This window comes from Crocuta crocuta, unplaced genomic scaffold, assembly GCF_008692635.1.
Source record: "Crocuta crocuta isolate KB4526 unplaced genomic scaffold, BGI_CrCroc_1.0 scaffold53, whole genome shotgun sequence".
Lineage (NCBI taxonomy): Eukaryota > Metazoa > Chordata > Mammalia > Carnivora > Hyaenidae > Crocuta > Crocuta crocuta.
Genome location: NW_027529432.1, coordinates 819,388 through 841,727, shown reverse-complemented (window position 1 = coordinate 841,727; position 22,340 = coordinate 819,388). Strand labels below are relative to the sequence as shown.

At 52.0% G+C, this 22,340-nt stretch overlaps 1 protein-coding gene across 2 annotated transcripts in view; it reads right to left on the bottom strand.

Moving 5' to 3' along the window:
- Positions 1-11,354: 11,354 nt before the first annotated feature.
- LGALS12 (galectin 12) overlaps positions 11,355-22,340 on the bottom strand; it is an 11,712-nt gene continuing 726 nt past the window's right edge. The window contains exons 2-9 of one of the 2 annotated variants that reach the window (XM_077759606.1): positions 21,167-21,255; positions 20,866-21,079; positions 19,965-20,084; positions 18,945-18,983; positions 18,360-18,386; positions 17,712-17,800; positions 12,024-12,174; positions 11,355-11,501 (exon numbers count right to left, since the gene is read on the bottom strand). In XM_077759606.1, the coding sequence (XP_077615732.1) occupies positions 11,355-11,501; positions 12,024-12,174; positions 17,712-17,800; positions 18,360-18,386; positions 18,945-18,983; positions 19,965-20,084; positions 20,866-21,079; positions 21,167-21,255 (876 nt within the window). The remainder of the gene's footprint in view (positions 11,502-12,023; positions 12,175-17,711; positions 17,801-18,359; positions 18,387-18,944; positions 18,984-19,964; positions 20,085-20,865; positions 21,080-21,166; positions 21,256-22,340) is intronic. The other variant, XM_077759607.1, reaches the window with a different exon arrangement.

Here is a 22,340-nt window from a genome sequence, read left to right as displayed (position 1 = left end):
TGCCCTCTGGTTCTGTTGACCAGACCTTCTGACGGTCCAAGGTCCTTGGAGTTAAGGTTCCTTTTCAGTTAAAGGCAATCAGATTTGGCAGCAGATTCAGGAAAAGCTCTTGACCTCTCCCACAAATGCCTCAAAGAATTTAGATGGGAGGCTTGCTCCAGGAAGAGAGCTACCACCACGCATACCTACATTTTACTATGAACCGGACATGGTAGACAGGAAGGAACCTAGCAAAGTCTGTGTGATCAAAGTCCTCTGTGTCTCACCGTCTCTTCCCAATAAATACTTGTTGACCAGACGTTTTTTTTTTCATCTTCCCATGAATCGCATTTCTTTGTGAAAGTCCCAGGAAGGCATATATATGTATATACCTCATGGCGCCTGACCGTCTTTGGAATTTCCATGTCTCTGTGGATTCCCTGTGGGTGCGAAATTAAATTCAATTTTTCTCCTGTTAATCTGTCTCATCTCCATTTAATTTCTGGTCCAGCTCAAAGGCTCTCGAAAGGGCAGGGGAAATCCTTCCTCCCTGACAAGTCCTGACCATTCACCTCCCTTCATTGAGGTCACGTTCAAAATGAAAAAAGAAGAAGAAAAAAGTAAGTCGCAAGCAAGGTCTTACCTCTTTTAAGTAGTGTCACTTTGGACAGTGGCCACTGTCTCCTGGTCTCAGTTACCTCCTCTTTAAGAGGGAGGGTGTCATCTCAGTCAGGCTAGAGGCTGTGAGTCAGTGGACCTGGAGCCTCAAGAGGGATGGGGACTCTGGTCATTGCTGGCCCAGCTGGAGCCACCTCTGTCACTGGGCTTCAGTTTCTGAGGCCCGTCTTCAGGTTCAAAGTTGTTAGGGAGATTCTGCAGCCCAGATCCGTGCCTCTCCCCGCAGCGGCTCCTCCCTGCTCACCCATCTGGGACTTGCCGCCCGCCAGATCCTTCTTGCCCTTCTCCCTCAAGGCCTCTGCCGTCAGGTTTGATCAGGACCTGAGCAGTTCCTGACACTGACGCGGTCTGACAAATGTTCAGCGAGGTCTGGGATTTATGCTGCATGTTTGCTGCACAGATATTTCTAGGATCTTTTCTCATTCCAGCCAGTAAGAGATCAGAACGGCACCTCCCTTGAGAACCCTCGGAGCGGGGAGGGCAAGGCCCTGGGGCCAGAGGGAGCCAGGCGGTGCTGGCTGTTGAAGTTGGGAGCTTCTGCTTTGGGGAGCAAGTGTAAAGGATTCTCTCAGCGTCTAACTCTGAGATGACTAACACGTGCAATACCCAGCACACGGTGCAACCTCGCCTCCTACCTTTATTCAGCAGGAACCCACTGAGCTCCAACTACGTGCCAGGCACTACGGTAGGCACACAGGGGTCCATCCACGATAAAGAGTCAGCTGATTGGGGCGCCTGGGTGGCTTAGTCGGTTAAGCATCCGACTTTCGCTTAGGTCATGATCTTGTGGTTCGTGGGTTCGAGTCCCGCGTCGGGCTCTGTGCTGACTGCCAGCTCAGAGCCTGGAGCCTGTTTCAGTCTGTGACTCCCTCTCTCTCTGACCCTCCCCTACTCTCGCTATCTCTCTCTCTCTCTCCTAGAAATAAATAAAAAAAACATTAAAAAAAAAGTCAGCTGATACAAATCTATGCCGTTGGGGCTCGTACTTTCTCATTGGAGAGACAGACAAACATGTAGCAAGGGAGGTATTACGTTCGATGGCCAAATGCTGAGCAAAATGAAGAAGAGAAGGCGGCTGGGGATGAGGGGGAGGTGCAATCTTAGGTAGTGTGGGCGAGGACAGCCTCCCCGAGCAGGTGACTCTTGAGTAAGAACTCAAGGAGGCAGGAAGCGAGCCCTTTACACACAGAGTGTCCCACACAGTGGAGCAGCTATTGCAAAGGCCCTGTGGCTGCATATGTCTGCGTGGGTGTCTGGAGCCAGGGAGCAGGTCACAGGAGAGGACAGTCAAGAGGTACCTTGAGCCCTGTTTTGTGGGAGCGGCGCTGCCTTCCTAAGGGCGTTGATTGTTTTATTCTGAATGGGTGTGATCCGCTGGAGGGTTGCAGCGCTGCATGGTAGTTTTTAGAGACCTCCTCTGAATCCTGTGTTGAGAAAGGCCGGCGGAGTCCAGGGTAGAAGCAGCGAGAGCAGCTTATAGGCTTCTGGGCAACAGAGCAGCAAGAAGTGCTTGGATTCTTCATGTATTTTGAAGACAGAGTTTGCCAAGGTCACTGTAGCAAATGCCTTAAATAAGAGAATTTTATCTTCTCATGATTCTGGTAGCTAGAAGTTCAAGATCAAGGTGTCCACAGGGTTGGCTTCTTCTGAAGCCTCTCCCCTTGGCTCCTAGATGGCTGCTTTCTCCCCCAGGGTCTTCATAGGGTCTCCCTTCTGTGCGTGTCTATGTCCTAATCTCTCTTTCTTATAAGACACCAGTAGGGTTAGGACCCTTTTTAATTTAATTAAAGCGCCTTTAACTAATAGGTCCTCTTTTTAAGTTAATAACCCCCTGAAAACCCCATCTCCAAATACATCGTGAAGTGTTAGAGGTCAGGACTTCAACACATGAATTTTGGGGGAGAAACAGAATATTCAACCTATAACATTTGCTTTCTGGCCCTAATATAATCCAGGCATGGCTTCTGCTTTCCCTGTCCCTACCCTGGATTTCATTATTTTTCCAGGGAGCCTGGTTCTCCACAATGGTATGTAGAAAGCAAAACTGGATCATTTAAGGAATTTTAATTTAATCCTGTATCTTTTTTTTGAAATTATTTTTACTGTTTATTCATTAACATTTTTTTTTTAATGTTTATCTATTTTTGAGAGAGACCCAGAGACAGAGACAGAGTGTGAGCAGGGGAGGGACAGAGACAGAGGGAGACACAGAATCCAAAGCAGGCTCCAGGCTCTGAGCTGTCAGCACAGAGCCTTACACGGGGCTTGAACTCATGAACTATAAGATCATAACCTGAGCCAAAGTCGGATGCTCAACTGACTGAGCCACCCAGGCGCCCCCAAAAGAAACAGCCGTGGAAAGAGTGTCCCTGGGGTGGATTGGATCCCTTCGTTCCCCACTCTGCTCCCTGGCAGTCCACATTCCTCCTTGATGTTGGGCTGGGTCATGTGATCCGTTTTGGCCAATGGGAGTAAAGGAGCACACATGTCATTTCCCACATCTGAGCAGTTTTATAGGAAAGCGCACGGTTAGGCTTAGCTTCTTTAGCTCCTGTGCCCTTTGTCAAGAGGAAGACCCGTCCCAGCTAGAGGCCGCCCCTTCAGCTGAGGTACCAGAATGAAACCCGGGTGGTGGAAGGCCTAACCTCGATGAGCCAAACTCAGCAGAGCCCAGAAGATTCTTTACCGACCCACAGTCCTCAGGTTACATGAAGAAGAGGAACTAAGCGTGTGCTGATGCGGGGGGCTGTTCTTGACCCCAGCAAAGCTGATGAGATACTCAGGTGGGAGTTGGGAGGTAGCCCTCCCTCGGGTCAGGGGTGCTGCCCGGGGACAGTATTTCTCTTCTGCTTCTGCGTGCGAGGGGTCCCTGTGTGACTGTACATCACGGCCACCTCTCAGACTTCAGAGTTTGGTTCAATGCCTGGTTAGTGAGTGATGGGCGCTGAGCAGGGCAGAATGAAACCAAGAGTGAGATTCTCGGAGTCCATATGGAAGACAGGGCCGGAGATCAGCAGGTCCCAGGCCCGCTCAGCCTCTGCTTCCTGATGTCTGCGCCAAGCCCTCTTGATGTATCAGGGCAAATCTGCCGTGGGGTGGCTCCCTCGGTCTGCTCTGCTGGCCTTGGGAAGAGTGGGCACCAGTTGCTATTTTGAAAACTTGTGTAAACATGAGTTATTATATAAAAGCCTATTTTTCCCTGGGGTGTGGGAGGGGCGGCTATGAGGTCTTTTCCGAGTGGGTATCGCCTGTGTCCCCAGGGCTGGACTGCATGCCTGGGATGTAAGGCGGGGGCGGGGCGCCGTGAGTGAAACACGAAGGAAGCTGGATCCTTGTTCTGGAAGCTGTGTCTGTCTGGGCCTTTAGGGGCCCAGCTTGCTCACACGCAGTTCACAGAGGAGCCTTGATGCTGCATCTGTAGGGAGGACGCCTTCGGTCTCTGGGAGGTGAACTAATTCCCACCATGCCTGCCTCAGCTCCTGCCAAGAATCTGGACCTTCTTACACCCCCACAGCACCTGTCCCTCCCCTTCCTTCCTTCCTTCCATAGTTTTTTCCTCTCAGTTCCAGATCATTCTTGCCTAGGCTGTGAACCACCCAGTCCCAGTACCCCCACCTTTCTGTGTCTTTGAAGTTGCAGGCAGAGGGTGGGTCTTCAGCTCAGTGCTGTGCAGCTGAAACGAAACAAGCTCACATATTTATTCCAGGAAATGGACCTTCCAGAAAAGGCATGTCTTGCCTTATCATCTGGAAAAGGGAAGGCTGTCTGGCCCGGCTCTGGAAGGGAGCCGCCCTGTCCCCAGTGACCATCCTCTGTTTCCTCATCCAGGGAGGGAACAAGCTCAGACTTTGGCTCCTGTGGACAAAGCCCTAGCTGGAGCCTTAGGTATTTAGGGGTGGAGTGAATAGACCCCTTGTGTCACCTTCCCTGGGCCTGCCCTGCCCCGGCTGGGAGAGGGGAGTGGCTGGGAGGGGGTCTGGCCACACTGGTCCTCCAGCCCCTCTTCCACGTAGATTTCCTCGGCCCCCATGCCGAGCCAGGCCCTTCGCGGGATCCTGGAGGTGAAGCGGGGAGGACAGCATAGAGGATCCTGCCCTGGCGGAGCTCAAAGTCCAGGGGGACGTGCAGACAGGCCCAGGGGATCCCAGCAAGACATGATCTGTGCAGAGGGAGGTGGACGTCCTGGGGGCCTGGGGACCCAGCAAGTGGCAGCTGAGCCAGGCCCCCAGGGGCCCCCGGGGGCAGCTTCTCAGAGAGGGGTGTCTGGTGTGGGGGAGAAGAGGAAGATAGGGGTGGGGGAGGGGATTGGAGGCAGAGGCAGCCAGATGTGCAGGGGAGCAGAGGCAGGGGCCAGCTCTGTGGCTAGGAGGAGGGCAAGCCACTCAGTCATCCTGGGGGAGGGGGGGAGGCAGAGGGCAAGAAGGGCTGAGGAGGGGCTGGTGCGGAGGCTTGGGAGCTGCTATCCAAAGGGTGTGCTCTGTGCCCTGAGGCCACATGTGCCCTTTGGGAAGGTCTCACTGGGTCTTGGGGAGACTGGGTGTGGGGTAAGCAGGGGGTGATCAAGAGGCTGTGGGGGTCACAGAGGCAGGGACAGGGCTGCCCTGAGCTAATTCAGGGGGTGGGAGTTGAACGAGGAGCTGAATTCAGGAGAAACTTCTAGAATTTGCATTGACTGGACCTTGGGACTGGACACAGGTGCTGGGGGCGTGGCGTGGGGGTGGAGGGAAGGGGTGTGAGAGGGGTTGGGGGACTTAGGATGGCCCTCTTTTGAGGATGGGAAACCTGGGATGAAGGGTTAGAGTGCCGATGTCATTCCGGATATCAGGAGCATAGAAGGAAGGGGAACAGAGAAAGTATTAATTCTTGCAGCTGGGGTGTCCTGGGTGGAGCAACGACAAGAAACGTGGTGTGGGAGGAGGGGCCACGGGGGCAGCTGGTGGGAGACGGGGCCAGAGGAGAGACCCAGCTCAGCCTTTTCAAGGAGTGACCTTGAGCCAATCTGGGAGCCCAGGTTCCCACACTTGAAGGAGAGGCGATAATGCTCCCTCCTGGGGTTGTGTGGCCTGGAGGGCTGGCTGGAGACGTCAGCCCCACTGCCCCCAACTGTGTGACCCATGAGATCCGGCTCCCTGGCCGAGCTGCCTCTGGGGACATCGGCCAAGAGAGAACAGCATCCCGAGGCCAGGAGGGGATCTAAGGAGGAGCCTCAACGAGGCCATGGGCACCACTAGCCGGGGGCGCTAGGCTTGAGGGTCGGTCTGCAAGGAGGGAAGGGACTCCACACGGACTTCTGGGAGCGGTGCTTGGACACATCAGAAAGATGCTGGGCCATATGGTTTCACGATGACATACGTGCAGAAACACACCCACACATCACGTGCACAGCCGCACACATCTGAATGAACATGTGCTCAGCGGACACACATGTACTCCTGGGACCCTCCCTCCTTTTCCACGACTTGGGGGTAGGAGCGCAGGTCATTTTTCCTGAATCTAGTATCTGGCGCCCGCGCAAAGGGCATCCCTTACCCAGCACGCATCCACACCTCCCTGGTTTCCCCTGAAGTGCACCAAACACCATGCCCGGAGGCCTGGTTGGGAATGTTTTTGAGGGGCTATGAGCATGGGGCCATCTGCCTGGGAGATGAGAATGTGGCCCTTGCAGGCGGGGAAGGATTTTCTGTTTAAATATCAGCCGTTGGGTTTAGAAGCATGAGCGTGTGCATGCTGACTTGTTAAACTGTGTTCTTGCCTGCTCAGCAACCTTGGATGCTTTGGAAATAAAAGACTCTGGACCTTTATTCTCTATAGGATGGGATTGGTTATATGTCAATTGAACTACATTTTATGGTTCACCCTCTCATGTTCCCAAACAGAACTTCTTGTTTGCAAACAGTCCACACAGTATCAGCCCAGCTCCACAGAGAGAGCAGGCCCTTCGGAATTGGTGAGCCCTGGGTCTAGATCCTGGCTCCACAGCCATCTCAGCAGATACCTTGGGGGTGCCATCTGGTCTCCCTGAGGCTCAAGAGACAGTTTCCTCAAGGCGGGGAACGGTAATACTTCTTGCCCCTTTGGGATAGGGAAGAGTGAAATGAGATAACACATCGAACACCCACATGGGGCCTGGGACAAAGGAGGTTTTTAAGAAAAGCTGCCTCCTGGGGCACCTGGGTGGCTCAGTCGGTTAAGCGTCTGACTTTGGCTCAGGTCATCATCTCATGGTTTGTGAGTTCAAGCCCCGCATTGGGCTCTGTGCTGACAGCTCGGAGCCCGGAGCCTGCTTCGGATTCTGTGTCTCCGTCTCTCTCTGACCCTCCCCAGCTTGCACTCTCTCTCTGTCTCTCAAAAATAAATAAACATTAAAAAAAGAAAAGAAACGCTGTCTCCTTCTGATGAAATGCATGAACAGAGCAGGACACACGAAGGCATTGAATACCATACGTAGCGATAGAGTGACGGAGCGGCTGGTGGTACAGAATGTCAACAGGACAGCCATGGGGGTCCTGGCCTCCTTTCCAACCCTTTCCTGTCCTGCAGCCTGGTTCCCCCACCAGAGATGCTCTGTGATTCGCAGGTAAGTTCCTCACATCTTTAAGCAACCAGATCAACAACCCTCGTACACCATACCATACAGACCGTGCGTGCGTGCGAGGTCATCAGCTCTGTGCGGGAGAAGGTTGTTGAACAGATAGAGTCCACCTGTCCAGAGAGCAAAGGTGGGTGCTTCATCACCTATCTGAGATACGGTCCCCATTAGGGACACACCTTTGGCGTGTTGCCCTGTTTCCTAGGTTCTGTTCATGCTGGGGGAGGGAGTGCTGGTAACATGGTGGTGATTTCTCACATTTCCAGCAAGGGCCACCATTTATTGAGTTCCAACTCAGTACGCAGCACTTTAAGTCACGTTGACTCATAAATTCACAAGCATCCTGCCAGGGTTGATGTAATGATCCATCCCTTTCCATGTGGATGCACTGAATTTGCCCAAAGCCGTGACATCTAAGCTCATGCAGACAGCAGGATTTGAACTCAGGCTCTATGCCTTGGGAACCATGTTCAAGAGGATAATCGGCGGAGAGCTCCTGACCAGGAGACAGGAAGAGCTGGTTCCGCCTCGGGTACCCCCAGACCAGCTCTGTGACTTCTGACAAATTACTCTGCCAGTCGGCCCGGCTTCATCCTCATCTTGTCTACATCACACGGTTTTTACAGAACGAAATGTGTGGGAAAGTGCTGGAAAACTGAGAGGGCTGCTCACAAGCAAACCTCCCAGCCCTGTGTGTGTGGGGGAGGGATCAGATCAATGACTTATCATCCTCATTCTGCAGTGAAGGAACTGAAGATCGGAGAGTCCACGGGGTCTATCTGAGCTCTTGATCTCCATGGGGTCAAGTGAGATCTAGTCATTTTGAGTCTGGCACATTCTCCACCCTCCCTCCTGCTCTGGATATGCACAAGGGTCTTGGCTCCCTAACTTGGGGTGCCCCCGTATTCTGTGGCATTCTACTTTATCTTACCCTCTATCCCTGCCCTGCTGTAGACAGCCTGGGTCCCATCCCTCAAGCCTCGATCTCAGCTGGCTGATACCTAGGCACTTTTCCTTCCTGGAGCACTTTCATATGTAATGGTATACAGAGATTTCCAGAGTCTTCAAGGCCTGGAATAGTCATTCCCAATCCAAGCTGCATGTCAGAATCTCCTGGGGGCTCTTAGAATATTCTGAGGCACAAGCCCCACACCCAGACATTCTGATCTCACCCATCTGGGGCGGGCACCAGGAACTAGCATGTTTGAAGAACTCCCAAGGCTTCTGGAATGTGCCATCAGAGAACAGCTGTGGGTGGAAGTCACCGATCTTCCTTGGAAGATATCTGTGCCTTGGTCCAGGAGATTGCTTAGGAATGGGCTTCAGCTTAAACTTCACTTTTAACAGAGTGTTGTTAATATTTAAGCAATGGGAACGAGGTTCTTTCTCTAATCATTTCGTAAAGTAATTTCGCTCTGAGTGATGATCATGTTCTTACTTTCTATAGACTAGTCTTGTTTTTTAAAGTACTTATTTACTTATTTAAGTAATCTCTACACCCAACGTGGGGCTCAAACTCATGACCCCAAGATCAAGAGTCGCACCCTCCTCCAACTGAGTCAGCCAGGCACCCTTCCAGACTAGTCTTTTTATATAAGTTGAGTTTATTGAGGTTGCTCAAAAAGAAGACGACAGGTCCCAAATGGTGTCACTTGGACTGAGTTCTCAAACTGGGACTTACTACCGAATCTAATTGGAATTTCAGCCTCCCCCAGAAATGTGGCCTCAACCAGTCAGGAAATTTTTCTTTCCATCAGCGTCAGTGAGCACCTGGGTCCTCTCCGACCCCCAAAGAAAGATGCGGTTTTCTGCATGTTAAGACCTTTTCCCCTAGAAAGCAGGCCTGCCAGGAACAATCTTTTCTTTTGCTAATAAGAACCTTCCATTTTGTTCAACTCCTTGGAGAGCCTCTCTACTTGTCGGATGGGGTGCGGCCCTACGGGAATGGTTTAATAAAGCCAGTTTGATCTTCGGATTTACTTGGTTCAATGTCATTACTTAACAAAAGTACACAACTGTTAGATGGAAACAAAGGAGAAATCCTCACTAGGCAAAGAATTCGTAGCTATGATACCAAAAAGTTAATCCATGAAAGAAAAAACTGACGAATTGGACTTCCCCAAAACTCAACTTACACTTGGTGAAAGAAACCGAATGAAAAAACAAGCTAAGGTGGGGAGACATTCTTTACAACTAACATCTTTGACAAAGGACTTCTATCCAGGTTGAATAAAGAATCCTTCAAAGTCAAGGGTAAAAAAAACCAACAACTCAATCAAAACATGGAGAAAAGAGGGGCACTTGGCTGGCTCAGTCGGTGGAGCACGTGACTCTTGATTTCAGGGTTGTAGCTTTGGGCACTACACTGGCTGTAAGGATTACTTAGAAAACAACAACATCAAAGGCGAGAACAGTCACCACAACAGAGAATACATGGATGGTAAACCAGCATATAAAAAAACTGCTCACCATCTTCAGCCATTAGTGAAATGCCAGTTAAAACCACATGGAGACCCCTCCCCACCCCCACACCGGTGAGGGTGGCTGAAATAAAAAACACTAGGGGCACCTGGGTGGCTCGGTCGGTTGCGCGTCAGACTTCGGCTCAGGTCACGATCGCATGGTTTGTGAGTTCGAGCCCCGTATCGGGCTCCGTGCTGACAGCTCAGAGCCTGGAGCCTGCTTCGGATTCTGTGTCTCCCTCTCTCTCTGCCCCTTCCCTGATCCCACTCTCTGTGTCTCTCTCTCTCAAAAATAAATAAACATTAAAAAAATAAAAAACAAAAACACTGACAATAACAATTGCGAGGATGCAGGACCACTAGAAGTCTCCCACCTTGCTGATGGGAATGCAAAATGGCACAGCCACTTTGAAACAATTCTGGAAAACTGCTGGGCAGTTTCTGCTAAGGTCAAAAATGCATTTATCATATGATCCAGAAATTGCACTACCAGGTACCTACCCTAGAAAAGTTAAAGCTCATTTCATCAAAGATTTGTACGCAATGGTTTTTAGTAGCTCTACTCTTGATTGCCAAAACTTGGAAACCACCCAAATCCTCTTCGATGGGTCAGCAGATAAACGAATTGTGGTCCAACTGAACACTACGGAATAACAAGAGAAACGGTCCCTGATGCAAACTGCTACTTAGATTGATCTCAGAACGATGATGCACAGTGAAAGGAACCAGATCCAATAGGTCAGATACTGTAGGATTCCATTTATATGGCATTTTTGAAAAGGGAAAACGTAGGAGTGGAAAGCAGATCCTTGGGTTGCTGGGGTTACGGGAAGGGGTGGAGGTGGTATGATTACAAAGCAGTGACAAGAGAGTGTTTTGGGGCGATGGGGTCTTTACGCGTCCTGATTGGGGCAGTCGTGAGTACACAAACCTACGTACATGTTAAAACTCAGAGTTTTACCCATTCCCAAAAGTCAATCTTATTAATAAAAATAAAAATAATAATGGGACGCCTGGGTGGCTCAGTTGGTTGAGCGTCTGACTCTTGATTTCAGGTGAGGTCACGATCTCACGGTCTGTGAGTTCGAACTCCGCATGGGGCTCTGTGCTGACAGTGTGGAGCGTGCTTGGGATTCTCTCTCCCCCTCTCTCTCGGCCCTTCCCCGGCTCTCTCTCTTTCTCTCTCTAAATAAATAAATAAACATTTAAAAAAAAGAAAAAGAAAAAGTAAGGAAAACCACTAGAAGTATAAATGCAGTTATAACTTCCAAACCGCTATAACAGACACAAGGTGAGGAGGGTGATAAAGATTTCATCAGTCCAATAGCAAGCAAGCAAGCTGAAAATACAAGGGAAAATGGCACCGGAAGTGGAAGACGCAAAATCGGATGGTATAAAGAGACGTACCAGGAACACCGCAGATATACCAAGGCCACAGCAGTGGCCCCGTGGCCCCGTGACCGAGTGCTTGCGGATGAGATGTGAGTGCACACAGGGTGTGCCGATCCCAGGCCGGGGCTTCTGAAAGCCCCTGTGAAAGGCACACAGTTTATCGAAGGGAGGAAAGCGGATCCGCGTGGAGGGGTGCCGCGAGGGGGCTGGCCCTTCTCTTCCCTGGCGGTGGGGGGGTCGCCCTGGCTCCCTCCTCAGTAATGAACACAGTAGAGCTGGACGCTGCCACTGACCCGGAGCTCCCGCAGCCGCTCCAGGACCCGATGGTGCACACTGGCGGCCCCCAGGCCCTGCCCGTTGAGCGCTAGCTTCAGCCCCCCCTCCTCGCATAGGAGCAGCACCTGGAAAAGGACGGGAAGGCTCTGCAGGCTCCCAGACAGACAGACGGACCGTGCACGGCCTGCCCGATGCCCCACCCAGCAAGCCCTCCCCTCAGAGGTCACAAAGACGGGAACCAGAGGGCACCTGGTGGTGGGAAAGAACAGGACTGGGTGTCGCGCTTGGCACCAGATCATTGTGACCTTCCCCAAGGATCATCTCTGCCCTGGTCCTTGGTTTCACCATCTGTGCCGGTGGCGTTCCCTTGAGCAGTGGGCTCAACCCCAGCTGCACTTGAGTCTAGACTTTTTTTTTTTTTTTTTTTAAATAACACCAATGCCAGGGGCAGCCCTGATTAACTGCATCTGTGTTTGGGGAGTGGAGGGTTGAGTGTCTCGGCACAGACGTTTTCTCTGCCAGGCTCTGGTCCCAGCCGCGCACCCTCCACCCGTGACCCCAAGACGCACCCCTGTCTCCCCCCACCCCTTCTGGGAAGGCAGCTTTCTGCCCCCCAGGAGGGACGAGGCCACTTGGCTCTGACTGACCTCGAAGAATCGCCGCGGGTAGAACACGAAGGGGGCTGAGATCAGCTTCTTGCACCCCCAGGGCGAGATCCAGGCCAGAGTTCTGTCTGCGAAGGAAGCCCTGAGCGTCACGGGAACGTGAGCCGCCTCGTCCCGCAGGCTCAGCGTGAAGCTGCAAGAAGGGGTGAGGGAAGGGGCCGCCTCTGAGCTGTGGCTGCCAGACCCTGAGGGGAGGGATGGAGGTGGGCGAGCAGCTGGAAGGTCCGGCAGCCCGGAGGGGGTGGGAACACTAGAGCGAGTCTCAAGCACAACACCACGCATTGGCCAAGGTCCATGGGGGAGCACGTGACCTTGTCTGAGCCTCATTTCCCCTTCCTCAAAATGGGGATAATTATTTTCGTAGTCGCTAATGTTCACCAAGTGTTATAGGGCAGGTATTGTCTTGCAGGGGTTAGAGCCAGGCTACCTGGCTGCCACCCTGCTCTGTTGCTTTCTAGTCCTGAGAGCTTGGGCAGGTCAATTATTGTCTCTGTGCCTCAGTCTCCTCATCTGTAAAGTGGGGAGAAGAGTATTATACCTGCCTCATGAGTTGTGAGAACTGAGTTAACATATGTCAAGTGCGAGAACAGCACTTAGTAAGCACACAAATCACACCTATTGTTTAAAAAATATTACCATGTGGGGCGCCTGGGTGGCTTAGTCGGTTAAGCGTTCGACTTTCGCTTAGGTCATGATCTCGCGGTTCGTGGGTTCGAGCCCCGCGTCGGGCTCTGTGCTGACTGCCAGCTCAGAGCCTGGAGCCTATTTCAGAGTCTGTATCTCCCTCTCTCTCTGACCCTCCCCTGCTCACACTGTCTCTCTCTCTCTTCTCTCCTAGAAATAAATAAGAAAAAAAGAAAAAAAATATTACTATGTAATACAATACCTGCCTCTAGAGCCATTGATAGGAACAAAGGAGAGAATGGACGTGAAATCCGGCAAGGCACACCGGAGGTGTTTTACTGGCTACTGTTTGCTTTTCTGGAGTCCTCACAGAAATCCTGTGCCTTGTGGATCATCAGCCCGTATAACTGATGGGGACAAGAAGTTCCGGGACCGGCTCTGGGACTAGTAAGAGTTGTAGGGCTTTGGGCTGGGATGCGAACACCGCAGGACTCCAGATCTGAGGGTCTTCCTGCTCTCTGGCGTCCGCCTCTCACAGGGCAGCCGGATTCTGTCTCAGGTCCTGGGAGCTTCCAAAATCACTTTTGAAGCAAAACCCCTGAAGCTACTGATGACTGACTCCTGGGCAGGAAGCGGTTGATAGTTGGGAGGCCAGGATGCACGTGGTGGGGCAAAGAGTGGAAAAGGGATCCCGTTGGATCTGGGCCAGGAAGCCACCCCATACATTTCCAGCTTTGGGCGGGAGCCAGCAAGGGCTCATCCCTGGGAAGAAGCTTGGAAGGCAGGGACCCCGCCTCCAGCCCCAAACCCTTTCCCCGTGTGCTTCCCCAGAAAAGTCTTTGTCTTCCCATTGGCCTAAGAATTCTTAGAGGCCTCAGTGTCCCCACCCCGGCTCTTCCGCTCTATCCAGCACAGCCCCAGGCTGGGTAACAGACTCCCTGGGGACACCTAGTGAAGTTCTGTGGAAGCTCTTAGCAGCTGCAGCATCCCCACACCCTCAGGGCTTGGGGGGAGGGCTGGAGAGGAAAGGACAGATGTTTAACGCAGACGAATTCCGAGCCCTCTAACTCTTACTCCCTCTGTCCAACTCAAGCCACAGTTGCCTCCAGAAAACAACAGTGACAGCCGCATTTATCTCAGACTGGCTAGATGCCAGGTACTGTGCTACGTCTTAATGTCAGTGACCCACGGCTGAAGTGGCCTGGAGAAACGTCCAGGTTGCTCCCTCGTGTTCTTTAACTTCAAAGTACTACGGTGGTCAGAAATTGAGAAACTTTGTATGAAAGATGGCTTCCAGCTTCTCTTTTAAAATAATCAGAAGATCCAGCATGAGTGGGTCTATGGAAATATTCTTTCCACTTTGCCTTCCCAGCCTGGCACTTCCCAGCCCGGGACTTCGCTATTCCTGTGACCTGTCAGGCCTTTGAGGGCATGTGAATTCTATGTCCTTGAGAAAAGCAGCTAAACTACTTGTTGTGTCACTAATAATAACCATTAGACTTTTCATTGGTTGCATTCCTGTACACCCATTATGAAGCAGCAGAAAGAGAAATCGAGGAATCGATCCCATTCACAATTACACTAAAAAACGTAAGATACCTGGGAACACACCTAACCAAAGAGGTGGAAAATCTACACACTGAAAACTACAGAAAGCTTATGAAGGAAAGTGAAGATGACACAAAGAAATGGAAAAACATTCCACGCTCACGGATTGGAAGAACAAATATTGTTAAAATGTTGATACTCCCCAAAGCAATCTACATATTCAATGCAATCCCTATCAAAATAGCACGAGCAGTCATCACAGAGCTAGCACAAACAATCCTAAAATTTGTACGGAACCAGAAAAGACTCCCGAATAGCCAAAGCAATCCTAAAAATGAAAACCAAAGCTGGAGGCATCACAATTCCGGACTTCAAGCTGTGTTACAAAGCTGTAATAATCAAGACAGTATGGTACTGGCATAAAAACAGACACTTAGATCCATGGAACGGAATAGAGAACCCACAAACCCATGACCAATTAATCTTTGACAAAGCAGGAAAGAATATCTAATGGAATAAAGACAGTCTCTTCAGCAAATGGTGCTGGGAAAACTTGACAGCAACATACAGAAGAATGAACCTGGACCACTTTCCTACACCATACACAAAAATGAACTCAAAATAGATGAAAGACCTAAACATAAGACAGGAAGACATCAAAATCCTAGAGGACAAAACAGGCAATAACCTCTTTGACCTTGGCTGCAAAAACTTCTTACTTGATATGCCTCCAGAGGCAAGGGAAACAAAAGCAAAAATGAACTATTGGGACCTCATGAAAATAAAAAGCTTCTCCACAGTGAAGGAAACAATCAGCAAAACTAAAAGGTAACTGTCAGAATGGGAGAAGATACTTGCAAACGACATATCAGATAAAGGGTTAGTCTCCAAAATCTTTAAAGAACTTATCAAACTCAACACCCAAATAAAACAAATAATCCAGTGAAGAAATGAGCAAAAATCATGACTAGACACTTTTCCAAAGAAGTCATTCAGATGGCTAACAGACACATGAAAAAAATGCTCAGCATCATTTATCACCAAGGAAATACAAATCNAAAAAGCTTCTCCACAGTGAAGGAAACAATCAGCAAAACTAAAAGGTAACTGTCAGAATGGGAGAAGATACTTGCAAACGACATATCAGATAAAGGGTTAGTCTCCAAAATCTTTAAAGAACTTATCAAACTCAACACCCAAATAAAACAAATAATCCAGTGAAGAAATGAGCAAAAATCATGACTAGACACTTTTCCAAAGAAGTCATTCAGATGGCTAACAGACACATGAAAAAAATGCTCAGCATCATTTATCACCAAGGAAATACAAATCAAAACTACTATGAGATACCACCTCACACCTGTCAGAATGGCTAAAATTAACAACTCAGGCAACAACAGAGGTTGGCGAGGATGTGGAGAAAAGGGATCCCTCTTGCACTGTTGGTGGGAATGCAAACTGGTGCGGCCGCTCTGGAAAACAGTATGCAGGTTCCTCAAAAATTTAAAAATAGAACTACCTATGACCCAGCAATTGCACTACTAGGTATTTATCCAGGGGATACAGGGGTGCTGTTTCAAAGGGGCACATGCACCCCAATGTTTCTAGCAGCGCTATCGACAATAGTGAAAGTATGGAAAGAGCTCAAATGTCCATCAACTGATGAATGGGTGAAGGCGATGTGGTGTGTATATTCAACGGAATATTACTTGGCAATGAAAAAGAATGAAATCTTGCCATTTGCAACAACGTGGATGGAACTAGAGGTATTATGCTAAGCGAAAGAAGTCATCAGAGAAAGAGAAATATCATGATCTCACTTATATGTGGAATTTAAGATACAAAACGGATGACCATAAGGGAAGGGAAGCAAAAATAAGATAAAAACAGAGAGGGAGGCAAACCATAAAAGACTCCTAAATACAGAGAAGAAACTGAGAGTTGCTGGCAGGGAGTTGGGTGGGGGGAAGCCCTAAAGGGGTGAGGGGCTTGGGACACTGCTTGGGATGAGCCCTGCGTGTTATATGTAAATGATATGTAAGTGATGAATCACTAAATTCTACTCCTGAACAAATATATAGTTGGATTAAAAAAAATAAAATAGATCATTAAATCTAAAAAAAATGTATAATAACCATTAGACTTTGAGCTAGGACCTAAAGCTGATGTCATGTCTCCATGTTGTGTTGGGGCGGGTGTTCCTTCTATCACTGAGGACTTTTTCGTTTTTCCTTTGCAACTGAGATGATCTTTCTCCTTTACTTCTGATGGGAGAAACTCGGGACTCCAGCCACAGAGAGGTGTGGTGCCTTGCCCAAGACCACATAGTTTATGGGAGGCAAAACCAGGATTCCAACCCAACTGTGCCTGGCTTTGGAGGTTGGTGCCGTCCAGGGCTGGGCTGCAAGCCTGCCCCAGAGCTCACAGGTCTGATCAAGAGCATGCAGGGGCAACAGTGTAATGAGGTCAGTGTTTTCAATTTTTTAAAAATGTTTTATTTATTTCTGAGGGAGAGAGAGAGAGAGCATGAGCAGGGGAGGGTCAGAGAGAGAGGGAGACACAGAGGCTCCAGGCTCTGAGCTGTCAGCACAGAGCCCAACGCGGGGCTCCAACCCACGAACCGTGAGATCATGACCTGAGCCGAAGTCGGATGCTTAACCGACTGAGCCCACCCAGGAGCCCTGAGGTCAGTGTTTTCAAAATCAAAACCAAAACCGAAACAGAAAGGGAGAATACAGGGCACCCTCCTTCCTCTCCTGCCCCCTCCGTGGAGATAATTCTGCTACTGTCACATTTGTGGAGCCCTTACTACATGCCTGGCACAATTCTAAGCATGTACCCACCCCTGAGGCTGGCAGTATCATTACCTCTTTTTACGGACAAGGATATTGAAGCCCAGAAAGGAAAAGAAGCTGCCTTGAAGGTGCACAGGGAGGAAGTGTCCTCAGCAGAAGTCAAACCCAGGCGACCTGGCCCGGAAAAGTCATGAAATCCAGTGCGATTCCAGCAAGAAGGAAAGGAGACCGGGCAGAAGGCAAGGAGGGGAGAGAGGAAGAAAGAGACTCTAGTCTGGCTCAGAGCCACTAGGGTTTGAGGGATGGAGCAGGAGCGCCCCCTGTAGGAGAGGTCAGGCAGCATCCGCGTAGTTCGTGTGTGGCTCCAAGCTCCCAATGCCTCCTCTCTGGGGCGGCTCAAACCACCGCACTGCCCCGTGTCACCCTGGCAGGTGGGGTTCGCTCTCTGGGTCTCAGCCTGAGCCTGTAAAGGACCTTTCCCGGAGTCCCAGCTGGGACCTGCGACGAGAGGCTGGTTGGCCTGACTAGATGTACAGGCAGGGAAGATACTCCCAGAACTGGGGCTGTCCGGGGCCCTGGAGGCAGCCTGAGCACTGGTGGCCCCAACCACAGAGCGACGCTGTTGGAAATGAACGAAGTGATGCATGTAAAGCGCATGCGTGGCTCAAGGATGCTTCTCCCTCCCTCCCACCTGGAGACTTACTCCTTTGGCTCTGGCAAGACCAGCCCCCGCAGAACGATGACCTGTCCCGGCCAGAGACCCTTGGGAAGGGCCCGCGAGCAGGGCACCTCCTGTAGGGGGACGGAGATAAGTGAGGAGGGACACACGGAGGGGCTTGGGGAGGGCTGCCGCCCCCCAGGGGCCATGGAGCGCTCGAGCAGGGAAGTCTGGCTTCAGGCCTGCAGCCGGGAGAAGACTCGGCTTTGCTCATTTATTAGACACCTGTTGCAGGCCTGGTCTCCTATGCACGACTCTCCCTGGCCTTTCAGGGCACCCCCCCGCCCCCCATCCCAGACCTGAGCGCCAAGTATATTCCGGATCGCTGTACCCTGAATTGTAATGGCCCGTTCACTGGTCTGTCTCCCCACCAGCCTGCTGAGACTGGCTAGTCCCTCTATCCTAGAGCCTGGCACCGGGCCAGGCACAGAAGAGTATCAAGTAATTGTGTTCAGAATAAATGGAGAAAAGGCAAGAAGCGGGAGCTTTAGCCCAAAGCTGCCAGACCCACCGGCAGCCCGCAAGCTTCTTCTATAAAGGAAGGGGAGACCTTGGTGCTGAGGGCATTTCCCACTGGGGTGGGGGTGGGGGCGGGGTGCCCACCCAAGATGACCCAGGAGGGAGGTCACTCACCAGGCTGGGGCTCTTCAGCAGGAAGGGCTGTCAAGGGAAGAAAAGGGACATGGAGGCCATGTGGTGTTAGCTCAGTGGAAGAGAGCCTCTTAATATTATTACCAAGGATTGGGGGTGTTTGGGGTTTCTCTCTCTCAAAGACAATGCAGGTGCATGATTGGAGCTCGGGACACCAGCTCTGGGATAATGGGGAAGAGCCGGAGAGAGGGTCTGTCATTCACTTATTGGCATGGCCTTGGGCCTCCCCTCCCCTCTGCCCTGCAGGCCAAGCCCAGCTTCCTCGGGGGGTTTCTGGGAACAGAAATCACCCCCTGAGAGGGATCTTCTGATGGCCATACTGGGGCTCCGCCCATTCTGGGCAGCCAGCCTACCCCACCCATCTTCCCAAGCCCAAGGGGCTCAGGCTGGGAGAGGAAAATCCCGGCTGGCCAGGGACGGAAGTGGGGCCAGCGGTATCCGTGGCAACTGTGCAGGAGGGAAGGAGCAGCTGGCTCTTGTCAACCAGGTCAGGCTGGGGGAGGAGGGAGCTCAGTGGCTCAGCTCGCGGGGCTGGACAAGGGCCGACCGTGCTCCCCAGAGACTCACATATCCAACTGGATACTCGCTACTGCCCTCTGGAAATGGCTGTCGGGAAAGAAAAAGCAACACGCGGGATTCAGGACCACTGCAGGCTCTGAGGGCCATCTGGGGGGCTCCCGCCTGCCCTGCCTGCACCCGGGAGGGGGCCAGAGGCTGGCTTTGGTAGCTCCTCATTCTCCCCCTTGGCTTCGTTAGCAGTTCTCAAACCTGGCATTTGAACATGTTGATTCCTAGGCCCCACCTCAGGCTCACTGAGTCAGAATGTCTGGTGGTGGGGCTTAGGAATCTGCACTTTTATTTTTATTATTATTTTTAATGTTTATTTTTGAGAGAGAAACAGAGCGTGGGCAGGGGAGGGGGCAGAGAGACAGAGAGACAGAATGTGAAGCAGGCTCTAGGCTCCGAGCTGTCTGCACAGAGCCCAACATGGGGCTCGAACTCACAAACCGTGAGATCATGACCTGAGCCGAAGTGGGACACTTAACCTACGGAACCACCCAGGTGCCCCTAGGAATCTGCATTTTCTTTCTTTTTTTTTTATTTTTAATGTTTTATTTATTTCTGAGAGAGAGAAGCAGCGTGAGCAGGGACGGGTCAGAGAGAGAGGGAGACACAGAATCTAAAGACAGGCTCTAGGCTCCAAGCTAGCTGTCAGCACAGAACCCAACGCAGGGCTCGAACCCATGAATGGTGAGATCATGACCTGAGCCGAAGTCGGACATTTAACCGACTGAGCCACTCAGGCACCCCGGAATATGCATTTTTAATAAGCACCTCGGATGGAAATGGCATAGCGAGTTACTGTTTGGGCCCCTGGCTCCAAGTGTCCAAGCGATTCACTTCCTGGCCATGTCTCTTGGGTCCCCTTCTGTGGTCCCCTTCTCATTCCACACCTTGATGGCCCCCTTCCACCTTGGTTGTCACTGGTATGACAAGGCCTGTCTGGGGCGGCAGGAGGTCCTGAGCCTGTCTAGGCATCAGGGGAAGTGGCCACTCAGAACGTACGATGGCCCCAAGGGAACTCACGTTGATGTTCAGGAATCCAACGGCCTCCACCAAGATGTCACCGAATATCCCCAGGGTGTCCACACGGGACAGTGGGAGCCGGTAGCGGTAGTGGAGAAAGTGCTGCCCATTCACGCTCACCTGGAGGGACGGACAGATACTTATGTGCCAGGCAACGGTGGGCACTCTCATCTGGAACGTCCCTCATTGAACTTGACACCAACTTGATGGGCACGATTTACAGACGAGGTGTCCAAGGGTTTGGGGAGCTTATGTGACTTTCCCAAGGTTGCCCAGCTGGCAGACGGCAGGGCTGGCCTTGGGACCAAAGCACCTCTCACTGTCCCTCTGTGTCCCTCTGCCTGGCACACAGCACTTTCCCCACGCTGTCCCTCATTTGTCTCTCAGCAGATCTAGCGGCCTCAGAGCCCCATCTACACACAGATGAGGAAGTGGAGGTCCAGGAGGCCATGTGACCCCTACACCATAGGGCCCTCCCTCCACTCCCCTTTCCCCTGGAGAGGTCAAGGTCCTGGCGTCTTTCTGGCGGGAGCCCACATATGCGGTGAAAGCCTTGAGGTGGAGTTCTCTCTCCCTGCCCCCTGCCCACTCCACTCCCTCCCTGGTGGGGAGGATGTGAGGACCCACCTCATCCACAGTGTGGTGAGGATTCGGGGTGGCCCTGCACATCACAGGCGCTCTCGAGGTCCTCGCCATGACCGTGGCAGTAGGGCCCTCCCCAGGGCCACGCATGACAGGGCTTTCTTGCCGCCACTCGAGCCCAGTGCAGCTTGGAACTGAGCTTGGCGGCTGCTTGGCCCTCCCGGCAATGCCCCTCAACACAGTGACACGGGGCATCCAGGCAAAGGAAGGAGGAGTGTCTAGCAGGCTCTAGACACCAAGGCCCGTCCCTTCCACCCACCTTCATTTCCTCATTTCCGAAGAGAAAGAGGAGGAAGAAGCTGGCTCCTCTCTGCAGGTCCACGTGGGGCCACCGGGCCTCAGTCTGCCAGCGTTCGAGGTACAGGGTGTTACAGATGACATGGGGCTTGGCGGTGTGCAAGCGGGGGTTGAAGTGGATGGCGATGTCTGGCCGGGGGTACAGGCTGCAGCCGCACTGGAAGTCTACCTGGAACCTGGTGGGCATCCCTGGTCAGAGACCCCCCCCAGACACCCCAAAGGCAGAGAGGGGCCCCCAGCTCCCCACTGGAGCACCCCCTTACCTGCGTGCATTGAGAGGGACCACTCCCTGGAGCATGACCATCTTGCCTGCCCGCAGGCCACCGAAAATTGTCGTGACATACGGAACAATCTGAACGAGGGGAGAAACCTCTCCATATGGGGCTGGAGAAAGGGATTTACGAGGACCAGGTGGGTGGGGAGAGAAGGAGAACACGAGAACTTGACTCCCCTGCCCCCAACAGAAACTGCCCTTATGGGGAAAAGGAATCTTCTCTGAAATGTCTGTTCTCTTCCACCTTCTCCCCTTTCCTGGACCTTCACATGTCAAAGCCGTGTTGCCCTGGGGAGGCCAAGTTCAGTTCCATCGCCCCCTTGGAGCGCCAGCCTTGACCTCTCTTCAGCTCCTTGGGCACAATAGTATCCTCAGTGAGACCTGTTGTCCACTGGATGCCACCTCGGCCTCTAGGACCCTGGTATGAAGGTTTTCCGAGGACTGTTTATTGGCCAGAGCCCAGAAAATGGGGGCAGTAGGGGGGTGGTTGGGTGGCCAGAAGGATGGACAAGTTGGAATCTTGATATAGACGCCTGGAGAGATACCCAATGGTGGCCCAGCCTACCGCCCCAGGCTTCGCTTTCCCCAACGAGAAGTTGTGCGCAATTCCTAAAACACACACGGGGCTGCTTCCTCTGCTCTCCCTCCAGGCTGGGAAATCCAACTTGACCTTCAAGGTTCTCTGACACCTTCTCCAAGCACTGTCCACTATGGCGCCTGAGTTTTCCCTTCCCTCCCCTGTTGTTCCCAGAATGCTTCACTCGCATGGCTGCTTGGCAGTTGGCTGGCTTAAAAGGGAGACCAGGGGCCTGGCTGGTTCTGCTGGGTGGCCCAGGCCACTCAGAGCTGAAGCCCTATCTTTCCCTTCTGTGCTCAGCGCCCAGCCTGGCACAGCGTGGGCTCTGAACGGCTGTTTGCAGAATGAATGTGAACATGTAGCAGGTACGTGCTGGCATACATGTGTTCTCCAGCTCCCAGTGGCCTTTAGGAGCCAGAACCATCTAGAAGGAGCTGAGCGCCAACAGTGCTGCCCTCCAGGCAGGAGCTGGCAGCTTGCAAAGTGAGGAGTGGTAGTGACCTGGGCAGCTGTTGCACCCCATTACTCAGGCACCTGGGGAGACGCTGGAGCCCCAGAGGCTCCAGAGGGCCCACAGCTGAGCTGG